The sequence below is a fragment of the Channa argus genome, chromosome 8, assembly GCF_033026475.1.
Source record: "Channa argus isolate prfri chromosome 8, Channa argus male v1.0, whole genome shotgun sequence".
Lineage (NCBI taxonomy): Eukaryota > Metazoa > Chordata > Actinopteri > Anabantiformes > Channidae > Channa > Channa argus.
The window spans coordinates 24,871,986-24,895,686 of record NC_090204.1 but is presented as its reverse complement, the minus strand read 5'-3'; the positions used below and the strand labels follow the sequence as shown (position 1 = coordinate 24,895,686).

At 39.5% G+C, this 23,701-nt stretch overlaps 2 protein-coding genes across 3 annotated transcripts in view; one reads left to right on the top strand and one right to left on the bottom strand.

Annotated features, from left to right (window-relative positions):
• Positions 1-1,989: 1,989 nt before the first annotated feature.
• LOC137132302 (interferon-induced protein with tetratricopeptide repeats 1-like) lies at positions 1,990-4,857 on the bottom strand. The gene is made up of 2 exons (XM_067514641.1): positions 4,634-4,857; positions 1,990-3,868 (listed from the first exon to the last, which is right to left on the bottom strand). The coding sequence occupies exons 1-2, from the start codon at positions 4,636-4,638 to the stop codon at positions 2,569-2,571; spliced, it is 1,305 nt and encodes a 434-aa protein (XP_067370742.1). The 5' UTR covers positions 4,639-4,857; the 3' UTR covers positions 1,990-2,568.
• Positions 4,858-6,385: 1,528 nt separating this feature from the next.
• Positions 6,386-23,701, top strand: part of pomgnt1 (protein O-linked mannose N-acetylglucosaminyltransferase 1 (beta 1,2-)) — a 35,064-nt gene continuing 17,748 nt past the window's right edge. Inside the window, exons 1-22 of one of the 2 annotated variants that reach the window (XM_067513805.1) lie at positions 6,386-6,528; positions 6,714-6,942; positions 8,297-8,399; positions 9,175-9,290; positions 9,778-9,843; positions 10,087-10,200; positions 10,306-10,423; positions 10,615-10,713; positions 10,853-10,980; positions 11,168-11,238; positions 11,655-11,730; positions 14,331-14,414; positions 14,539-14,580; positions 15,050-15,108; positions 16,025-16,097; positions 16,301-16,429; positions 16,846-16,971; positions 17,057-17,121; positions 17,272-17,316; positions 17,400-17,535; positions 17,770-17,879; positions 18,775-21,505. In XM_067513805.1, coding sequence (XP_067369906.1) covers positions 6,823-6,942; positions 8,297-8,399; positions 9,175-9,290; positions 9,778-9,843; positions 10,087-10,200; positions 10,306-10,423; positions 10,615-10,713; positions 10,853-10,980; positions 11,168-11,238; positions 11,655-11,730; positions 14,331-14,414; positions 14,539-14,580; positions 15,050-15,108; positions 16,025-16,097; positions 16,301-16,429; positions 16,846-16,971; positions 17,057-17,121; positions 17,272-17,316; positions 17,400-17,535; positions 17,770-17,879; positions 18,775-18,856 — 1,962 coding nt within the window. In that variant the 5' untranslated portion in view covers positions 6,386-6,528; positions 6,714-6,822 and the 3' untranslated portion in view covers positions 18,857-21,505. Of the gene's footprint in view, positions 6,529-6,713; positions 6,943-8,296; positions 8,400-9,174; positions 9,291-9,777; positions 9,844-10,086; positions 10,201-10,305; positions 10,424-10,614; positions 10,714-10,852; positions 10,981-11,167; positions 11,239-11,654; positions 11,731-14,330; positions 14,415-14,538; positions 14,581-15,049; positions 15,109-16,024; positions 16,098-16,300; positions 16,430-16,845; positions 16,972-17,056; positions 17,122-17,271; positions 17,317-17,399; positions 17,536-17,769; positions 17,880-18,774; positions 21,506-23,701 lie in introns of those variants that run through there. The other variant, XM_067513804.1, reaches the window with a different exon arrangement.

Sequence of the window (23,701 nt, the reverse complement as noted above, 5' to 3'; positions counted from 1 at the left end):
ATACCGTAAGACATGTTACAGGGCTACAATATATTTCTATTTACTTTTCACTCTTTTTTCAATATAGCAGCTGAAAGGATTCAAAGTGTTAATAAAAATATGAAACATATAAAATAAAAATATAATAAATAAACAAGACATATAACAGTACATGTAAGAAGAGACTTGGGTAGAGACAGTGTTTATGGGGACATGTACAGGAAGTTGATCAGTGCTGGTGCAAATAGTTTGAGCCTTTTATAAACATGTGGAAATGTGCATTCACAGCTGATCGTGTTCTGTCTCAAATTTCAAACTACAACATAAAAAAATGTTCTAAACACTGCAAATGCAGCGGTGTGGTTAAGATAACTCTGTGATGGAAAACCAAGAATGATTAAATGGTTACATATTACTCTTAGCATTTTACCTAATTAAAATGGCAACTTGTACTTCGTTTACTTTTGAAATGTTGTTCAAACTTTGTCACATCTACATGTTTTTTACTTGAAGTGTTTGCAGAACTGCTCCAAGGTCAGTTATTGTCTAACAGCAGACCATCCCACACTGCAGTGACCCAGAGTCACTTCATACTCATTTGGTGTCATTGTTGCCATGACACCTTGTTTTTTTAAATGCCAAAGATCCAATCAAATACTTTCCATTTTATGTATTATGTAATATTTCAGTTGCGCTACAGCCAATATAGCCGATACCAATACAGATACCATTTCTTTTTGTCATCAGATGCTCGCCACACTGCGTTTCCCCTCCTCTCTTCCATCTTACTGCTCCATCTCCAAGTACCAATCTCATTACACTAGTATGGATCAATAGCAATACTAACAATGGTACAGATATTATGAATATTTAGATCCATACACACACTACTAATTTCAGTAACTGTTTTAGATTCTACTTTTTAAGATGATTTCAAGATGAATAAATCAAAAGGCTTCACTGACATGTCTTTAATAGACAGGTTGGATGAACCTGATTGTGTTTCTCACTGTCACCTGGATGATTTCCAGCAGGAAACTGCTCCCTTTTAAATCTGAGTTCATGCAGGAATGACAGAATATACAAATCTTGGGATGCTAACTGGAATCTGAGTATCGTCGTCCTTTACATAAGTTGAAGCTCACTCTATGAAAGCAGCGTTTTCTGTCACTACACAAGCCTGTGAGCAAAAGGTCTGTGGTGCAGGAGAAACCAGGTTACTCTATGTAACGAGACACCACTTACTGGTGATAACTGCATTTATTTCTAACCATTTAGCTTTAAACTGTGTTTTTTAGCGCCATCATGTAACAACTTTGCTGCTTTGCAGCTGATCCCGCTTCAGTCTTTAGTCTGCTCACTGCGTAGAGTCCACACTCTGTTTAAACACTGATGATTGTAATATTGTCAACTTCAAATTTCTATTTAAGAAATTATTTTCCTTTTGCAGCTGAAGATCTTGTTATAGTGATGAAGAAGACACATCCTCCTGTAGCTCTTATGATACAATGAACAACTGCATTAATGCACCTGTTAAGCTCTAATGCTGCATATTGATCATACTGACCATCTTGCAAAACATGTTATTACAGCCCTCAAGTGTTTTTATAGATCATTTCTCCCTCCCCCTGATATCTATAGGAAACACCATTGCCCACTGCTTTGGAATTAAATAGCCGTCTCCTGTGTGAAAATAATTATGTTGTCCATCCCTCTTCCTCTCAGTTAGGAGATTGTCCCAGACCTTCTCCATTACAGGATCAGGTAATTAGGTCACAAAGGACCTAATTACTGAGGTCACTAGAGGTCACCTAAGCAGCAAACACTATGATCTTTCCAATGTTTAGGAGGGGTCATCACCAATAACTGGTCTATGGTCTTTCTCCCACTGTGTATCCCACATCAATCCCAAACCTTATGGAAATGTAGCAGCAGTTTATCAGTCTCTAATTTAATATGCAGGATGATGTACCGATGACAGATGACTGTTGTAAATTGTAGACAGAAGTAAAACTGACAGTTTCTAATGGTGTCATAATGTTGATGCATTACTTTATTTTGTGTATTGTCTCAACCCTTATTTACATAGAATCTAGACAGAAAGCTTTATAATTTAACATTTGTCTTCACATCATAACCTTTAAAGTGGCTATAATAAATCTTTTATAACAAGGTATCAAATGACAATTACCACTTGAATCAGCTCAGCACTGGCTGATCTAAAGTTAAAATGGAAACTTTGTTTAAAATTAGTGAAGTGAAAATCAAAGCTACAATAGAAACAAATTGTTCAGTGATGTGGGTCTATTGTGTTCTGCAGTCATGTGATCAATTAGTACAAAGTTTACTAAGAGAAAAATCTATTTAACAGACAAACTGCTCTGCTTTAGTTATTGGTCTGATAATATACCAACACATTTCACATCCAAGTTGAGTTCAGAGTTTGAATCATGACATCCAAACAAAGTAACATCACCTTGCTTGACATGTATAATCACACTAAAGGCCATAAAACCCAACATTATTTTGGATTTAAATTTGATGTTAGTACAGGGGACAGTACAGTTGGCTGTTTCCTCTTTTCTTCCTCTAGTGCTGTAGGTTTGCCAAAAACTCTTCTATTTCTCCACACATTTGGTTTCTGTTTCTTTCTCTAATCTTCTGCAGAGTACTGATGCTGCTCTCACGGTAGAAGGATGGATGATGGATTGCCACAGCCTTCATGTGATATTCTATTGACTTCTGGCTCTCCTTTCGAACAAATTGCAAATATTTTGCATAGTAGGTGTAAAGCATCTGTGTCCCCTCAGGATCCAGATCACTTTCCAGCAGTTCTTCAAATATCTGATCAGCTTTAACTAGGCTGTAGTTAGTCTGTCCGTATATGTTTGCAAGACCAATTTTTCTTTTGAGTGAAGATTGAGGGTAAAGAGAAATCACTTCCTGGTTGAGACTGATGGCCCTCTCAACCACGCTGTGCTCCAGGGGACTGTCTCTCTGCAAAACAATCCTCATTTTGTAGCAGAGTGCAGCGCATCTCTTCAGATAACGCTCGTCTGGATGTCTTTCCAGAGCCTCTTCTGCCAAATCAATTGCTTCATCCATAGAAACAGACATTCTGAACAGCCTCAGTAAAGGTTTGATTCCACTGTAACTGCTGACAGGCTTTCTTAAAACCTTTCTGGCCAGCTCACGTGCATCATATTCCATTTTTTTCCCATTCTTAGCACATGCCTCAAGGTACAGTGCAGCAAGGTAAAAGTTCTCCGGATCATGTTCCTTGGCAATTTTCATTTTCTCTAAGACATCAGGCCCCACTGTTTTGCTGTAGCATTTGAAGGCATTCACTAACGCTATGATGTGGCTCGTCTGCCACTCCACCATGTCCGGCTGCATTCTGATGGCTCTCTGGAATAAATTTGCTGCCTGCAACCTTTTGTCTCTGTTGAACTTCATCAGGGTCCAGGCTTTTTCAGCGTAAATCTCTGGATGCAGCTCCTCCTGGGATGGAGATGGGTATTCCCTCATTAGGGCGTCCACCTTTGACAGGTAAGCCTGACTCTCAGCTTCCTCCCCAAGGTGGTGGTGCAGCCAAGCCTGGTTCCCATAGTTCACCATCAACCAGGGTCCCTCATCTGTCACACTGTTTCTCATTTGGCGAAAGGCCTCTGCAGCCCTGCTGAAGGAACCCCGAGCGTCACTGATAAACCCCAGCTCGTAGTGGATGTAGCCCTGCAGGTTGTAAATATGACCCAGCCAGCTGTATCCTTCCTGTGGGCCGATGTCCTGAAGCTTGTCCCTTAGAATAAAGAGTGTGGGCCTGATGGGATCCAAATCCCAGGTGAAGTGGCACTGCACATCCTCCAGTGTCAACTGATCTTGAGCAGCACTGATGGGTAAAAATGACAGAAATAAAATCAAATTAGCTGGCGATGGTCACTGCCCACGTTATGTGGAGCAAGGAAGGAAGCAACAATTAATTGACAGAAAGTGGAAGTGAACAGGAGAAAGGCTGTGGGAGAGCTAGAAGGCTAGAGATAGTGACAGGAGGAAAGGAAGAAGCTTAAGTAAGCTGATGAGACAGAAGGATTATATGAGATGAGAAAGGAATATAACATGAAGTAAAGGAGAAAACAAGGGAATAGGACGTATGTCAACAGGGGAAGAAGTACCAAAAGGCTGCAAAATTTCAGCAGGTTTCTTCAAAAAATGCTGTCTGACCCCACAAATTCACACACGTATTTAGTGATATGTAGGCTGCTGTTGTCTCCTATTCTGTTGCTGTTGTTACCTCTGCTGTCCCCTACTGGCTGTTTGCTATCCTGCTGCCCACGTTGTTCTGTTGTTACTTTCCTGAGGGGCTTCATTGAAAAGTCCAAAGACATTGTTCCCATGGGGACAAATAAAATACATCTTATATCTTAGCTTATAAAACATTGAAGAGAGGAAAGATTAGATAATGAAAGAAGGTTCAGAAAACAATGCAGAAAAAGGGACATTAATAGAGAAAACTCAAGAAAAGAAAATCAACAAATGAAACTGCAGGAAGAAAAAAAAATGGCATAGACTTTTTTTCAGAGCACAGAAAATTAGACAATATTACTTTAAAATTATAATATGAGCATCGTTATGACACAAAGAAGCAGAGACTCACCTCATCGTTCACCTTTTACCCAAACTCAGTAGTTTTCTGAATCCAAGTCTATGCTGTCCGCTCTTTATACGGTCGCTTCAGGTGTGGCACCATAAAATCAGTAATGTTCAACTGATATACTGTTGTAAATTATGTCATGTTTGACATTGGATTTGGACTCATTGGACTTTCTTTTGCTATTAATCGAAACTTTAGTATGTCTGAGTGAAGCTCAATGACCTTGTCTCTGTAGATTCTTATTAGAAAATCAAACATTATATTTGGAATCGCAAATATTTCATTCACATCCTTCACCAAATGGAATCCATTTGTAAAGCTAATCAAGTGGACAGTTGGTTTAATAGATTTACAATGTGACAGCATTTTGATATCAGTTTATTTATTTATTGTGAACACATTAATCTAATCTCCAATATCAGGTGTTGGCAGTCTTCTAACCTGCACTAACAAACTCACCTTTTCCTTTTTCTTGGGCAACTTCATTAGTAGATGTCAGATTTGTATAAAGTATGTCTGCTGTCAGTGAAATGAGACTTAGGGAAGCGAAACAAGTCCGTCTAACTTAAATGACAAAAATCTAAAGTCCAGGTGAAGATGTGAGATATGAGTCATATGTGAGTCAAAACCCCGTTGTCGTTTATAAAGTCCAATAAATTCAAAGTCCATTGCGGTCATTAGGGCTGGTTGGTTGATTTGTTTTTACATCACGAAACTACAAAGTCAGGCAGTGATAGCTTGTATTGGAATAATTACATTTAACTGTAACATATGAATATGCTCAACGATGACAATAAAGGTTTCTATTCCTACAAAAAGAGTCCCAGAGGCATTTCGGTAAGTGGGTAAAGAAATAAGGTCAAGTTTTGGATGGATAGGAGGCTCAGTAGCAAAAGATTTGGATGTGTTTGGGAAAGTATTTTGCCTATAGCAAGAATCCAAAATAAGTAATGAGGTGCAACAGATATAAAGCAGAGAGGCAACAAATGTTGAAACCAAGGAATATTAGGAAAAAAATTTAAAGACCTTATTGGAATGTGGAGGAAAGCAATGAGAAATGGTTGTACATTTCCTGAAAAGTACTTTAATGTGCAACAGAATAAGAACAGAAATCATGAGGATGGCGATAATGCATTAAGAATACATTTATTATAATTCAAATTTAAAAACACATTCTGATTAACAGTTGAAATTCAAATGACACAACAACAGAACAGTGCTGGGGTGTTTGGGATAATTAAAACAAACATTTTAGTAACAAACATAGTAAAAAAATGTAATAATTCTTATAGCCTTTAAATTTACTGAATAGTAATTTGATTAAATGTACTGTTGGAGCTCCTAAAAGAAGATGCAGAACTCAGGTTATTTTTGCCAGTCAATTTACATTCATGTATATGAAATTTGGCAAATTAGACATATAATTATGAGATGTGCAGTTTGCAGTTTCTAAGCACCCAAACAGTACATATTTTCCAAAAGAAAACCAAATTACGTTGATACTGTTCGGTTATTGTGTTAATATAGGCACAAGGCTGACTTCAAAATAGTTTCGTGAATGGGTAATTATAAAGTACAATTTTAAAAGTACAATTTAATTTCGGTTTATATCAGATAGCCATTAGGTGACAGCCAGACCTTTCCATCCATAAAACGGCTGAAGTAGTAAACAGCATTTCTTATTATTTCTTATATTCAGTAATGAAACTTATGGAACGCAAGCCACAAATCCCCGGAAGAAGAAGAAGAAGACCGACGGCAGCGGCAATAATGACGTCATTTGCGCTGCGACAGACGAACCGGGCATGTAGCATGTAGCAGAAGTTATAGAGCTATTTTACTGGATTTTGTTGGTCCCCGGGAGATTGAATCAGAAATGCAATGATTACAGAGACACTGTGAGTAGTAATGTTAATAAGGGACAACGCAAGTGCTTTAACCTTAAGACGAGGAGCTAAAATTAGAAACACTAGTTACTCTGCTTGTGTAAAAACAGTCACCTAGCTAACATTGTCGTTAGCTCAACCTGGTGATTAACAGACTTCATTTCTGAGCAGTTTGTTGATTTATTTGCTTCTTTCAGGTGACGATGTGACAGCCAGTGTTGGTCGTGCTGTGGAGCAGTGCATGTCCCGGCTGCAGGAGGTGGAGGAGGGCAGGCGGAGGGTCTGAGCCCGTTTTTGTTGTCCGGGATGGAGACCTGGACCCCCAACCCCCGAGCCAAACCGTTTATCCCTCGGCAACAAAGGAGCTTGTACCTCACCTGGAAATATAAACTGACCAACAAGAGGACTGTCAGACGATTCTGCCAGGTCAGTAAAAACAACATTTCAAACATTTGACCCATGTATGGCGTTGTAGTAACGTTAGCCTCAAGTCTCTAGTAGATCATGGCATTAAAATTGGTAAATCCACCGTCTTCTCCCCTCGTTTTCGTACTGAGACTTTTCACCTGGAGTCAGGCTGCTTCTTTAGCCATGGAAATGTGGTTTTTATATCGACTTTTATGATGTCAAATACAAAACTGCTCTTTCTCGTCCCTTATGCTGTAAAGAGCAACTTAAAAAAAACTAAAGTGACTACTGCTGGGGATTAAGTTTAGCGTGTTTGGGAGCTTAGTTCCTAGTCTTACAGTTTAGGACCAAAGACCATGGCGTATTGTAACAGAGACGCTAGCGTTATCTTTATTAAAAGTGATGATGATGTCAGGAATTCTTAGTTTAGTGTGCTGCCAGCGTGATCTGCCTCTGGAAAAGTAGCAGACAATAAATGTAAGGACTAGAGAACATGTTAAGCTAGTTTTCGGTTATTTGCAACACAGTTTTCATGTCTGACTGGGACGGTGTTGTGCTGTGACGTGTGCACTGTTCTTAATGAAAATAGCAAACACCAAGTAGAATAGAAAAAACAATCTAGGCAATGCAAATCTGAAAGCTTTGGATTAAAGTTAAAGAGCTTTGAACAAATAAATGGCTGAATATTTTGGGGCATTTTATTTTGTAGTATATGGACGTTTGCAGTATTAAACAGTAAAACTAAATGTAATGAATCATCCCTTGGTATAGGGCATATACACATAGCCAACATACCTATAAATGGTCTGCACTTATACAGCGCTTTTCTACCTATTGGAAGTCAGTGCTTTACACTGCATTCACCCAGTCACATTCACAATCTTACACTGGAGAAGCCAGGGATCGAACCAACAACTGTGGGAATGGTGGACGACCACTCTACCTTTTTTTTTTTTGACAATGCAAACAGTGTTTGAAGTTAGATCCCACTTCAGTATACGACCAGCTTTAGTTGGGAGTGTGCTAAAGCTCCTTGCTATGTTGAATATTCAGTCAGATACTGCACTTGATATTTATGGGCCGACCTGGAAAACAACAGTTTGTTGTCTTACATGTGAATTTTCACAAAGCGTGTTCCATGTTATTCTGGTTACCTGAAGGATACTCGATCTTTTTCCCCATGTTCTTTGTAATTTGTCACAGCAGGTTACAAATTAATAGAAAAGACTGATAATGTAGTAAAGTGGTGAATACCTCCTCATTCTGTGGAGATACTGTTCGGATATTGTGTTTAAATGTAGAGCTCCATACAGACACTACTTCCCTAAGTGTGTAATGTAATAAAATAAGTAAGAGTTTATCTGTTTTACAGGCTGGTGCTGTGCTGTTTCTGCTGATTACTGTCATAGTCAACATTAAACTCATCTTGGACACAAGAAGGGTTGCTAGTGAAGATGCAGCAGCTCAAGAATATGGTGAGAAATGTGTTCAGGGCTCAGTTTGTTATATGTTTAGTTTAACACTAGCACTACGATTGTTTGCTGTGGTGTCAGTCGAAAATGTTAGTCGTTGTAGTCACATATTTTGCCAAGTTTTCTTTCTTTGTGCTGTCAACTTTTACGGCAGATTAATGTCAGTAGCCAGATATTTAAAAGGAGATCACATACAGCAGTAGAGTGACTGTCTCAAGAGATGTAACCCCTAATATTTAATAATAATAATAATAATTCATTTTATTTATAAAGCACTTTACATTTGCTAACAAATCTCAAAGTGCTACGATAATGAGTCTCTTCACAAGTCTCGTGTGTACTGAGTTCAAACTCAGTACACACACACGAGATTACAATAGTGAACAACATAATTGGGATTATGATTCTTGCCATAATCGAGCAGCCTTACTGAAACCATTGAAGTCATTGGTCTGTAAAATCTTAAATCTTTGCGGAAATATTAGGTATTTTTCCAGCTGTCCACTTTGTAGAATTTAATGACATGAGAGTAAAGAAGCATCTATGGGTGGAACTTGCCAATACAAACTGGCCCTTATATTCCCTTATATTGTTCTCTAAGTCTGTTGTTTAGGGCAAGTATTAAGAAACTGGTTATAGTGAAACTGTTCACAAACAGAAAACATGTATTGTGTATTTGAGTATTGGTATTTGGTATGTATGTATTGGTATTTGAGACATGGCTATAAAGATATATCCAGTCTCACCATGCTAATCTTGGTGTTATGCTCCTTTTCAGAGGATGCAGTACCAAACATGGAGACACCACGCAGGCCAGCTAATGGACGCAAAGTCCTTGACATTGAGGTGTACTCCAGCCGCTCCAAGGTCTATGTGGCTGTAGATGGAACGACTGTGAGTTCAGTTGATTGTTCAGTCATGGAGGACATGAAATTTGTTGTTAAATGGTGATTTTTATTTCATGATTTCATGTCTTTTAATTCATTTTAATCAGCAAAGCAACAGTTCATTAGACTGATGCATAGATCTTTTTCATTGTCACATGTATCTAAAGACCACTTGATAAAAGGTCTGAAATTTGTTCAGGTTAAACGAATGAACTGTGCTATGGAAAAAGACTAAACAAGGCAAAATTATAGTCGTGTACAAATCATCAAAGAAAATCTATGTGCTCACATTTTAATGTGATTTCTTGTTAATGGTCCTCAGTGAGGGATTATAACCCTCATTGTGAGATTGATCAGATTTGGTTTAATGCACAAATAAAGGAGATAAAAGCATTATCCACCCTTGTATCTGCCTTCAGAACAGAAGACAATGTGTCAGACAGGGGATTTGGTTTCACAGCTGTTTATTGTAGCTTTCTTTGTCTTTCCTGCAGGTTTTGGAGGATGACATGCGTGAGCAGGGCAGAGGCATTCATGTGATTGTTCTCAACCAGGCAACTGTAAGACAGACCAATGATCATAACCAAGTTGCTAACAATATTTAGTTTTATGAATCCATTTTCTCATCGGCATATCCAGACTCATTAAACACCTGTTTGTAATGTATTATTCAACAAACAGAATTAATGACATGTCTTTTATTTAAACACAAAGACATAAATGAAGAAAAGAACACCCCACATGAAAACCCCTACCCCTTTTTATTTAAAGAAGGTCAGATACATCTGTTGTGTGTGTCTCAGGGTCATGTTATGGCCAAGAGGATATTTGACACCTACTCTCCCCATGAGGATGAAGCTATGATCCTCTTCCTGAACATGGTGACCCGGGGTCGAATCCTCATCTTTACTGTAAAGGTCAGTTAATGTTACTGTGTCAGGGGTCAGTCAGGTGTAAGTTATTAATGCTGTATTCACACAAATGAAACGAAAAATCGAAATGAAAGATCTTTTGTCCTGTAGGATGAGGGGACATTCCACCTGAAGGACGCTGCTAAGAGCCTGCTGAAGAGCCTCGGCAGTCAGCTGTCCCTCAGCTTGAGCTGGAGGGACATGTGGACTCTGGTGGTGAAGAAAGGAGGTAGGTTTTATTTCTCCATCTGAATCAACTGCGTTATAGTGAATGCGACCAAAGGATTTTGTAGGTTTGTGTGTTGCCCCCAAGTTTTAAAATGAGGATTTTCAAACTCAAATGCAACTTTTCTGTCTAGAAACTCTGGAGACCAAAAGGACAAAAAAAAAATCTTACTGGCTGTATGTTTTGTTTTTCAGGTCAGGTGTATGGAGAGAAGCATTCAAAGTCCCCAGCTTTGTCCACATGGGGAGACCCGGTTCTTCTGAAGACTGAAGTGCAACTCACAGCCTCTGAAGGTAACATACAGTTTCCTCTAACTTGGAAAAGTGTTTGAAATGCACTGACCACAATGACCATCTGTTGGTCATTATGTTTTTAAGCTACTTGGTGAAAATGTCTAAGGTTTAAAACTGAATGTGATGCTCCATCCTGCAGAGGCAGAGTGCCACTGGGCAGACACCGAGCTGAACAGGAGGAGGAAGCTGTTCTGCAGCAAAGTGGAAGGATACGGGAGCATCTGCAGCTGCAAAGACCCAGCACCCATCGAATTCAACCACGACCCTGTAAGACAGTAAACACATCGTTAAACCTAAAATATACAATTAATGCTTTCAGTGTTAAGTAAGATATAGGGGAGACACCTAATTACTGACATGCTGCATGTAACTTAGTACATGTTTCTTGCATAACTGCATTCTCTCAATAGTTTTTTTTTTTTTTTTTTTTTTACTTTTTTCTGTCTCCTTCCAGCTTCCTAACAATAATGTCTTCAATGTCCCTGTGGCCGTCATCGCAGGGAACAGGCCCAATTATCTATACCGGTAAGACCTGAAAACTGTTGACAGAGGCTCATAGGAATTCAAAAACTTTTTTAGCTCTTGAATGAAAGGAAGCAAACCAGTGTCTCAGAATATACAGTCAGCAAAATGGACGTTATGCCTTTGGTGTTTTACACATCTATAAAATATTGATGCTTTTGTAGATAAACTGATGTTCAATAAACAACTGCATATTTAAAATTGATTCTAAAGGAAATAACATTGATTTATAGAAATGTGCAATAAGCTGCTCTTGTCAGAGCAATACAAGGAATGAAAGCTGCGTCTACCTCAGAAAAAACATTAATGTGAAGGGACAAAAAATTGGAATTAATAACGCAGTTGTGCAGTGACAAATTAATGCTGATTCCCATGTTGCATTGAAAATTACATTTCAACCAGCTGTTGTCTCTTCTCAGGATGTTGAGATCACTTCTTTCCGCTCATGGTGTCAACCCACAGATGATCACAGTCTTCATCGACGGATATTATGAGGTAACAGTTTTAATTCCTCTTTTGACTTTTAATCTTTTTAAATGTAAAAGTATGTGCTCATACTCACTGTGAGCCTGTTTTAATCTTTACTAATATAATAAAAAACAATCTTGGGAATATTCTACATTTTTGTTGTATTGAATCTTTCTTATTGAATCTAATGAAAATATGAATGAATTTATTTGATTTACAATTGGGGTCATGGGACATTCTTACATTTCTTGGTGTTTGTTTCTCTCCATACATTACCTCTGTACCAATTGCCTTGATGCTAAAGGACCAAATACAGTATTTAGATTGTTTGCTTTGGTCACTATGTTACCAACAGACAACTACACTATATTGCCAAAAGTATTCGCTCACCGACCTTTAGACCCATATGAACTTTAGTGACATCCCATTCTTAATCTGCACAAACACAAAACAAATCATACAATAACACACAAACATCATGACTATTCTTCTATGGTGTTCTCTCTTTCTTCTGGTGCCAGAGGTTACCAGCACTTAACACACCGTAGGAGATCAGTCTTTACCACTGTCTCAACTTATATGGAAGCTTGGAAACAATCGCCCGTATGATGCTTGTAGTATTAAGTTCTTACATATTTTTCTAAACTGCCATTGCGTTTACACAACTGGTTAAGAAAAGAGCGAACAAATGAAGAGCTTCACCATCTTCAGCCCTAATTGTTTGCCAATTTAAGGCCATTTTCATGTAAGCCACTGGTATCTTATAGTCATTGCCAAAAGGCTCCTTTAAAAGCTGTCTGGCCTTTTGATATTCTTGGCTTGGTTCCATATGGAAGCAATTTCTCACCATCTCCCTGGGTTTCCCAATCGTGTTCCGCTCCAACAAGTAGAGTGGATCACTGTCATCCCCCACTCTATTCTCCACCGCGTGCTCAAATGCTTTGATAAAGACGCCATAGTCTAGAGGGTCTCTACTAAAAGTAGGAATCACTTGAGGAGATTAAGCATAAAACCTGTGATGTTTATCCGGAATTTCGCTAAAGTCGTTTTGACACTGAGGATCCTCATACAACACATGTCCCTTTGATTCTGAAAGCTGGCTAACAACCTTTGCTTGAAGATCACAGCGGCGAGCCTCAGCCTTTACACTCCCACTGTACTCAGCACCAAAACGCCCCCCATCATCTTCATCTCTTGCCTCCACACACTGTTCAGCCGCATCAACGACAACGGGTACTTCCTCACCAGCATATGTCGTCTGTGCCTGAATAAGATTGAATTCATTGCTGACATTTGGACCACATGAAGCAACGAGCCCCGCATGTTTCTTCAAGATCTGGCTTCGTGCATTAGCAGGTGCAAGAGCGACTTTCATTTCCAAGTCTTCTTTCGATACTCTAATCTGAGCCACTTCTTACTCCCTTTCTACTCTAAGCTTAACTTCTTGCTCCCTTTCTGCCATAAGCTGACGCTTCTCGCTGCTCTAGAGCATCTTTGCCTTAATGCTTCTGCCCTCGCCAATAGATTAGCTCTTTCTAGTCCGACCTCAAGGCACGCCTTTGAAGCTGCAGATGTAACAGAACTCGTTCTGGACTTCCTAGATCTCCTTGAAGACGCTGCAGACTCACTGTCCTCAGGAGCAACACTTTCATTTGCCTTAAGTGCTTCCTCACGACGTTGACCTGTCTGTTAACCAGCGTGCACTTTAGTTCTGTGAGTGTAGTTAACTTAGACTCGCACCAGTCTTTCTGATCTGTTTTTATTACTTGTTTGAGCCCAAGCTCATGGAATGTTTCTTTAAGTGAGGTATTTATGCTACAAAACTCACCAAACAGTTGGTTGAACTCTGGGAACAGCTTGGTTTCCAGCCCTCATCCATGAGACAGCGGAGCTTGGCTCTTTTGTCTCAACAGCTGCTCCAACTTGATCTTTCTTCTGGCCATCAGATTTTGCAAAGCATTCTCCAGGCCTTGAGACTTGACTTTGCCTGTTGTTTCTCCACGCTGGCTGATCAACTACTCCTCAACTTAGCCGACAGATCAATTGTACATACAACTTTAGGCACAGTAATCTCACAAGCACGCTCACTAGCAGTTGAGTCAAACAAGTTTCTCAAAGTATGTCTGAACTCACTGAACTCTGTAAGAAACCATGTGACTCTACAGCTACACAGAGAACCTTTTTCTTCTTCTTTGTTGCGGTCCACACCTCCTTGTAGTCAATTCCTCTGCAACAGTTACTCTGTCACGTCTTCAGTAGCTGAGCTGAACAGCATCTCTTTAATAAAAACCCTTAGCGTTGCATTGTTTCCTTGACCACTGGTCAACAAGCTTAAAGGTAAACTACAAGGCAACCATCAAAGGCAAACTGTCAAAGCCATATGATGTCACTAATGACATCACCAGTACACAGACACATCAGAAACACACATTACATAAAATAAATAACTAAACTCGTGGACCCTTGGTTGGCTCATACAATTACTTAGACTTATAAATAAAAAGCTTTCTGAGTAAATCACATAATGTATTACATTGGAGCTGAAATATTTCACAGATAAGATGCACAATCATAGGTCATATCACCATTTACTCCTCATACATACTGCTTTTGTGTGTTTGACCCAGGAGCCTATGGATGTTGTGGAGCTGTTTGGTCTGAAGGGAGTTCAACACACCCCCATCAGCATCAAGAATGCCAGAGTTTCCCAGGTGAACAACAGTTAGCTCCTTGTTCAAGGGTGAACACTGATTTGTGGATCAGAGATGGAAACAATAAAACACCCCTAAAGTTAAAGTCATTGAAGCAAGAGCTTGTCTCTGTTCTGTGTTGCAGCACTACAAGGCGAGTCTGACAGCAACCTTCAACCTTCACCCAGTAAGTCTTTATCATTATTTTTCACAATCAACAGCACTGGGGGCAGCAGTGTCTCAGTTGGTAGGTGGCTGCCTACCGACCACAGGGTGGGAGGTTCGCGCCCCGCTCTTTCCGACCACGTGTCACAAGTGTCGCTGGGCAAGACACTGAACCGCCAACAACCCATCCCCAGCGGTGCAGTGTCGTGAGAAATCGGGGGGAGTTGCGTCAGACAGGGGGGGAACTGTGCCTGAACTCACGGGATAAGCTGAAAGGGCAAGAAAACTAATAAATCATCAGCATTAGTGTAGCTGAGGAATGTTATGTTGACCAGGAAAACACTTTTCAGTAGGCAACACTCAGGCTTAGTAGGTTTGACTTTTTGCTTTTCTCACTAACGATAAATATATATCTTGAGCTGCACTGCAGTATATACTGTGGATCTGTTGACAACACTGACCCAGCATCTTTTAAATCTCATTTTCATCAGGACGCCAATTTTGCTATTGTTCTAGAAGAAGACCTGGACATCTCCATTGACTTCTTCAGGTATGTCAGTATGTATGAACAGCCGCTCCTATAGATAAGCAATCAGGTGCCGGTTACTTGATTGGTAGAAAGTGAACCCAAAATACAGATTATAATGTTAATAAACATTTGACGGGTCCAGCTTTGCAAATTCAAATGACTTAATTGGCTACCTGTGTGTGTGAGAACATTCTTTTGGTACATAACCAGATGACTCTGCTTGATTAAGAATAATAGGACGTAGAAATGTTATAATATTCAAATTGTAATATTCAGATCACCTTTCGCCTCTTGAAGGAAAGAATCTAAATAATTAAATCTAATGATTTTAATTGATTTGCACATGAATCTGTACGAGTGAGTAAGAATAACTGCATCGTCTCCCCACTTGGTGGCAGTAGATCCACAGTGATGAGCTGCTCAAAACTCTGTGCAAAGCTCCAACCTTCCTTTGTTGGACAGACTCCTCTTTGAACTGCGTGTTTGCTGCTTTAAAGCTCCTCTTCTCCTCTTGGGCCGACCGACCTGTTTGAAGCATTGACTTGAAACAGTTCAGAAGTGCTCGCAGCCATCATCACACTCTGATTCTGAAACAAGCTTCAGGCTATTGCAGAGCTGTGAAAACCAAAGCTTGGCCTCCTCGTGGCAAATATTTTTTTTTTTTACAGCAGTAAACATGGCTCGTTCTGGGTGTTAGTTTCTGCAAAGACCTCAATCCAATCTTCTTGTCTGTTTTATTTATTTATTAATTTTTTTTTCTTAGAATGAGTTAAGTTCTGAAATGTGATAATTCCTTAATTATTTAGTTTAAAGTCTGTAACAGTTCTGCCTGATTCCTCTATAGAGTTTACAGTCACTGCAGGAAGGAAGTTGTTCTAATGATATTTTATTAATACTGATGTTGAACTGTGATCGTCTGTACTTGTTTTTCTTACAGTTTTCTGAGTCAGACCATCCACCTCTTGGACGAGGATGACAGTCTTTATTGTATCTCTGCCTGGAATGACCAGGTGAGGATCAGCTATGCTACAATGGTTACTATATGGTCTCTAGCAGGATTCTAGTCCCATGGCAGCATTTAATTGTAATTCTGCAGTGAGAGTAGTATGACATAAATATAACTGAGTGACGTATTTAACTTAAAGTGGACAGTATTCAGTGTAGTGCTATATTTGATTGTCACGTTTGCTTCTCTGTGTTCGTTGTTGTTCAGGGCTATGAGCACACGGCGGAGGACCCGGCCCTGCTCTACAGAGTGGAAAGTATGCCTGGCCTCGGCTGGGTGCTGAAGAAGAGCCTCTACAAGGATGAGCTGGAGCCAAAATGGCCGACGCCTGAGAAGGTGCAAGAGATATTTATATAGATAGATAGATATAAAAAATATAAACTTTTCTGGACTGTTATTCAGTGTGTTTCAACTTATTTCTTCAAAAATGACACAAACAATAAAACAAATTTGTCTTGTTTTAGCTTCAATAATTAATGGCGCTTTAAGTATGTTTGTGTATTGTGGGCAGCGATAGTAAAACACTGAACACATGTCAGCTTTGATGGATAATATATCTGTTCCTCGAATTTCCTTTTTTAAGTGCTGCATAAAAAAACTCACTTTGAAAATGGTTAATATATGTATGTCGGGTATCCACCTAATTTGTAGTTAAGGGTCTAAAACACGGAAATGTGCCTCAATGGTTCTTTAAATGTGTGTGTGAGATTGTCATGAATATTTTATAACATTGGATAAACACTGTTTGGTAGCTGTGGGACTGGGACATGTGGATGCGAATGCCTGAGCAGAGGAAGGGCAGAGAGTGCATCATCCCTGACGTGTCCCGCTCCTACCACTTTGGCATCATCGGCCTCAACATGAACGGCTACTTCCACGTAAGATCTGAGACACTGCTTTAACATCATTATACAGGGGGTCTTTGCCTAATCACATTCATTTGTCGCACCCTCTCTGATATAGGAGGTGTATTTTAAGAAACACAAGTTCAACACTGTTCCCAATGTGCAGCTGAAGAATGTGGACAGGTGTGTGTGCAGCTTTTCAAATGATAAGCTTCTGAATTCTGTCTGAAAAGCAATGTGGTTTGGGAGCATGAAAACATGTCATGTCCTGCTGCATTGATCTGCTTTCCTGTTGGTAGCTGGTAACAGTCCCGGTGCTCTTGTGTTTCACAGCTTAAAGAAAGATGCGTACGAAGTGGAGATCCAAAACTTGCTCAAGTGAGTCAGATATTTTGTTGATTGTGGAAAAACTGCAGAAAATGGTTTTGTTTTTTTAATTTTGTGTGTGTGTGGGATTCCAGGGAAGCAGAGGTGCTGGACCATTCTAAGAATCCGTGTGATGACTCGTTCGTGCCAGACACTGAAGGGAAGATCTACGTCATGTTCACCAAGATGGAAACAGAAACTGACACTTCCACCTGGACCGAGCTCGCTAAGGTGACGAGGCTTTATTACAACCATAATGTTTGTTAGTAGAAACAAAGAGCGGTTAAGAAAAAGCAACGAGAGACACATTAATGTTTTTTTGTCTCTGTTCGTAATCACTGTTTCGTGCTTTTCCTTCAATGTCTTGTCTTCATCATGGCACAGAAAAGCTCATGAAACGTGTGCAAACTGGTGCTGAGAGATTAAGCTTATGCAGCCGCATGTTTCTCTGTATCTTCTGTTCAGTGCCTGCATGTTTGGGACCTGGACCTACGAGGAAACCACAGAGGCCTATGGCGGCTTTTCAGAAAAAGGAATCACGTTCTGGTAGTGGCTGTGCCAATCTCCCCCTACTCGTAAGTAAAGCTTGAATTATACTTATACTGTACTCATCTGTGTGCAGTCCAAACGTGTAGGCTGCACTTTCACAACCTTTCAATGAACAGAAAAGAGTGTGTATCTGCTTTTTACTGTGCAGATGAGCCTGTACACACTGTAAGAAACTCCTATAGGGTTGGGAGCATGAAAACATGTAACGTGCTGCTGCATTGATCTACTTGCTGTCAGTAGCTAATTATCAGTGCAACTCTTGGCTTATTCAACTTGTATCATGATACTTAGCAGCTGCGATCCTCTGTCACAGTGTTCTGCTGGGCTCTGCAGGTTTTCTCAGAGCTCAGACAGAGTTAGAGGAGTGGGAATATAAAGCAGGAGCACGTGGTTCACTTTGAATCTGTAAAATGTGAGCGACGCATCAACTGTTATTAACTGTGCTGAATTGATGGGAATGTGAAGTGTGTTTTCACACACACATAAAATGGGGGAATGAAACAATGTCTAAACTATGAAACGGTGCTTTTGAGAAGAGATGGCTTTTACTCAAGGAATGTTTTTGCTTCATGTCTCATGATGGGCTGCAAGCGTACATTTATTACCACATGAGGAGGAGTGAGCAGACCATGAAAATCCTGTCTTCTATTTTCAGACTGTCTTATTTACTTATTTACAGCTGTCCAACACCGTCTAACAAGTTGAATGGCTGCAGTTTCCTTGTGGCTCTCGCTCTGGCTTCTTGATATGTCTTTATTCCTGTCATGGGTGAAAATCAAAGTGTCTTTTTCATTAAGAAACAAAATGAGATTAAAACCCCCAAAGCAGTTTCCATCCCCAGCAGCAAACACAACAAACACTTTCTTCCTTTCTTTTACAAATGTCTGTCTTCCTTTCTTTCCATCTTTGTCTCATGACCAGTGTGAAGAAACCAGCCAGTGTCACTCCCATTCACTTAGAGCCTCCGCCCAAAGAAGAGGGACCACCGGTGGAGCAGATTTAGACCTGATGACACACACACACACACACACACACACACACACACACACACACACACACACACACACACACACACACACACACACACACACTTTAACCAGGCTAGACTCTAACCCTTGTTCTGCTCTATCCACCAACAACCACTAATAATGCAGCCTGGAACCTAAAACTACAAAGCTGCCTTTTCCTACTCATTACAGAAGACTCCTGGGAAATGTAGTTTTTCTTTTTTAAACAAAAGCGTGAAAAACACTACAAGCTGCAAAGCTGCACTACTAAACCCGTCCGACTGTTTGAGGACAAACGGTGACACTTAAACCAGTTTTGGTTAAATATGACTGCACAACCAAAACAGTCTACAACTCTCAGCGTGTCTTTGATGGTTTCCATGACAACTGCCGGACGATCATGGTCTTTAATTTCAACTTGAGCTGTAACTTCTTGACAAAAATGGTACAATGGCATTTTGTCTTTGATTACTACTGAGTGCTTTGTCCATCTTGTACATACTTTAACTTATCTTTATTTATTTTACGCTTATCGGTCAAAAAGGAGTTTCTTTGCTTGATTTAATCCACTTTTATCAAGAGCAATGTGGGTTGTTTTTTCGTTTTTGAAGCCTAACATTTAAAGATGATGGACAAAAGTGTATATACATGCCTATATATTTTTTGACAAAGTGAAAAGGGTCGACATATTTTTAAGCATTAAATGTTGAGTGTGAGTAAAAGAGTTGATCACAGCCCTGTGGGCTTTTACTGTTGTTGACCGCTTTGGTCAGTTGCCTTGGATCAGGTTTCATGAGGGAAACTAAATGGTGGCTGAGAGATAGAAATTTGATGAAATATGAATTTTAACAGCATCCACTCCAAAGAGCAACAAAGCAAAGGCAGAAATGCTGTAAGTCATTGTGTGTCTGCTGTTGATAGTGTTGCTTTCCACTAAATGTGTTTGTGTTGGTCTTCACTACTTTATCAGACTGTGAGAACTAATTACCATCCTCATCATTAAATCAACGCTAGTATTAAGCTGTTTCAAAAGCCAACCAGCTCTTCATTAACACTAAGAAACACACACAATTCAATATTTAAAAATATTTAAAAATATTGTTTAAAATCTTTTTTTTTTTTCTTGCTTACTTGCTTTTCGTTTGGGAAACTATCTAGGAATTGTATTTTCTTCAATGCAGTGTTATTGGTTTCATATCTAAATATCTAAAGTGCCCGTCTCATCAATGCACATGTGTTTAACACCAAAAGCAACAATTGTCATCAGTCATACGACAATACGTTAAAATTCCACAACACACAGCAAAACACATTCTCTGGATTCATACCTCATGTCTGTGTTCATTTATTTGCCTTATTTTTTGTTTGTGGTACTGTTTTCTTTAATTTTCCTAAAATATTAGCATAATCAACAAATCCAAATATCATGGTGTGATATGTAGACAGAAGTGTAATTATAGCTGCTATTATATTAGGTCCTTTTATTTCACAAGCACAACTAAAGTATATTTAAAACTAAGGAGTTTTCCTTGTTACTTGGACTTTTTTTTTGTGAATCTCATGTTGAACTTTAAAATAATTTGTTAGGATTTGTTGAGTTAACATTATGTTTCAGGCTCTGAAAATTAGCTTAGTCTTGTAAAATCCAGGTCTCTTAAGTCATATTTACTCACACATACTGATGTTTTCTTCAGTTAATGTAGTTTAATTTTGTACAGCTGACATCAAACATTAATGCTAACAATTATCAGTATTGTATAAACACTATATAAATGGTTTGCGGAGGTTTTTGCCATCTCCCTCAGTAAAGCATCTGAGGTTTAAACAACTAATAGATCTTTGAAGACTTCGAGGACAATTTAGTAAAACCTGATGTGGTTTACACGAACAAATCCTAACATACTATAATATCACTGGTCCATGATCTATTCATAAAGTAGTTATGGATTTTTTGATGTGAGGAATTAAACTGGTGAAGAAGAGCTTGGAGCTACACTGCAGTGTCATAAACCATTTATGAATTGATACACTGACTAAATGCTTAAAATCTTCCCAAATCAGAACCACTAAAACCCCATTTTGGACTTTTTTACCTAAATTATCAGCGTTTTTATGTGAGTATGAGGAGACGCTGTGGTCGTCACCTGCTGAGCTGTTTGGCACTAAATGAGTGCAGCTCCCTCCTTCCAGTAAGAGTCATTTGATCTTTGATGGGAGCAGTTGTGTGTTCAGACAACCACATATTTACTGTGCTGTCAGATCATCCCATCAGACAGAACCACTTCAAAGCAGTGTTACAGCTCGTGTCTTCACTGACTAGATGCATATTTGAGCTCTAGACATCTCACGTTAATTCACTTCATCTTTGTCCTAGAATGTCTTTTTTTTTTATGTCTTTAATTCTTCTGTATTTTTTTTTCTTTTTTCTGTATTTTTCTCATGCTGTCTGTGTTAAATTAAGAGGGTAAAACTGAATCATTTCTTCTCAGCAATATAGTTGCAACGGTTTAATGCTGTGGCAAAATTTGAACAATGCAGAAACTTATTTGACTGACAATGAGAATTCGTGGACGTTTTGAGATTGAGATGCAGTTTGACATGTATGAATTCCTTTTATTGAGTAAATAAAGATGTTTTTTACTGAAGTTTGGTTCTGCTTGTTCCTCTTTGAGGCTCTAGCATATGCTGTTTACATAATTCTTACACAAGGGGGCTATTATCATTATTATTATTATTATTATTATTAGGCTATTATCTTGCAGTTATCCTGAGCTTAGATTTTTGTATAGATTCCTCAGTTTGTCTTGGCCTTGTGCTACTGGCAGATTTCCCAGGAGAGCATTAGGTGAAGCAACAGTGAGAGAGAAGCACGCAGCCAAGGAAATGTATGCAAATCCTCGGGGCCCAGTGGGTTTCGGCCGCCCCTTTATTTGACCAAGGACAAACGTGGCTTCATTGACTTTGAGAACCAGGGATTTACTTTGTGTTCATTTGTTAATGTACTTTGCCAAAGTCTAAATATTATCCTTAAGTTGTGTATTTGATTTTTATTGTTTTCAAGATAATTTTCCACCTTCTGAGCTAATTTGTAATGTAGGTGTATTCTGTTTAATAACAGTGTGTTTACAGTGTGTTTACAGTGTGTTTACGTGTGCCACACACACACACACACACACACACACACACACACACACACACACACACACACACACACACCAACCAGCTTCACACCTGTAGTTGTCAGAAATTTCTGGTTTGTGTGTTAAATGTCGCTTTTGACCTATCAAGCATTTTGATTCACTGGGCGACTGAGATGTAGATGGAATATTGATTGATGCGCGTACGCTGGGGGTCTTTGTTAAACACGGGCTCAGCAGCACTGAGATGGTGATAGATTTAACTCTAAATCATAACCGGGCTGAAGAGTGTCCTGCTTTGTCTTTTAGCGTCTCCCTTTAATCAACCTTTAGTTGCAAAACACCATTTGTGCTGGTTTAGTAACCGTAAGAAATGGTCACATGAAATGAACAATCGGCTCATAATGGCCAAAATGTTTTCCTCTAATACCACAGTCCTCACTGAGCATCAGTTTTGTTGTATCTCCTTAGCAACGGCCTGTCTTTTCTATATTCTACAGCGCGTTGCAAAAGTATTTATACCCTTTGAACTTTTCCACATTTTGTCACGTCGCAACCACAAACGTATTTTATTGGATTTTATGCATCTTAGTGGAAGCAAAAATGATAAATGGTTGTGGAGAAGTTTAAAGCCGGGTTTGAAAATCTCACAGCACTGTACAATCTATCATCCTAAGATGGAAAGACTGTGGCACAAGTGCAAACCTACGTGGTCGTCCACCTACACTGACAGGCCGGGCAAGCAGAGCATTAATCAGAGAAGCAGCCAAGAGGCCCATGGTGACTCTGGAGGAGCTGCAGAGATCCACAGCTCAGGTGGGAGAATCTATCCACAGGACAACTAATAGTCGTCCACTCCACAAATCTTGGCTTTATGGAAGAATGTCAAAAACAAAGACATAAGAAGTCCCCACAAACCATGTGGGGGAACAGCCCCCCTGTGGAAGAAGGTGCTCTGGTCAGATGAGACCAAAATTTAACTTTTTGGCCTAAATACAAAAGGCTACGTGTGGCTAAAACCCAACACTGCACATCACCATGAACACACCATCCCCACCGTGAAACGTGGTGGTGGCAGCATCATGTTGTGAGGATGCTTTTCTTCAGCAGGGACAGGGAAGCTGGTCAGGGTTGATGGGAAGATGGATGGAGCCACATACAGGACAATCTTAGAAGAAAACCTTTGAGTCTGCAAAAGTCTTGAGACTGGGGAGGAGGTTCACCTTCCACCAGGACGACAGCCAGACCTACAATGGAATGGTTTGGATCAAAGCATATTCATGTGTTCGAATGGTCCAGTCAAAGTCCAGACCTAAATCCAACTGAGAATCTGTGGCAGGACATGAACGTTGCTGTTCAGACGCTCTCCATCCAGTCTGACTAAGATTGAGCTATTTTGCAAAGAAGAATGTGCAAAAGTTTCATCTTCTAGTTGTACAAAGCTGGTAGAGACAAAGCCCAAAAGACTTGCAGCTGGAATTGTAGCGATAATGTTTTTTTTACAAAGGATTGACTCAAGGGGCTGAATACAAACAGAACAGTACAGAAATGAAGTTCAGGATCAATATCTGAAAGTAGAAAACCTCTTTGCTTGTTACTTGCTTTTCTTGCTCATGGTTAATGTACCAGACAGTGATTTTTACTTTTAACCTTCCAAATATAGTCCGCTCACTTGAGTCCTTGTGGATATTTGTGCCATATGAG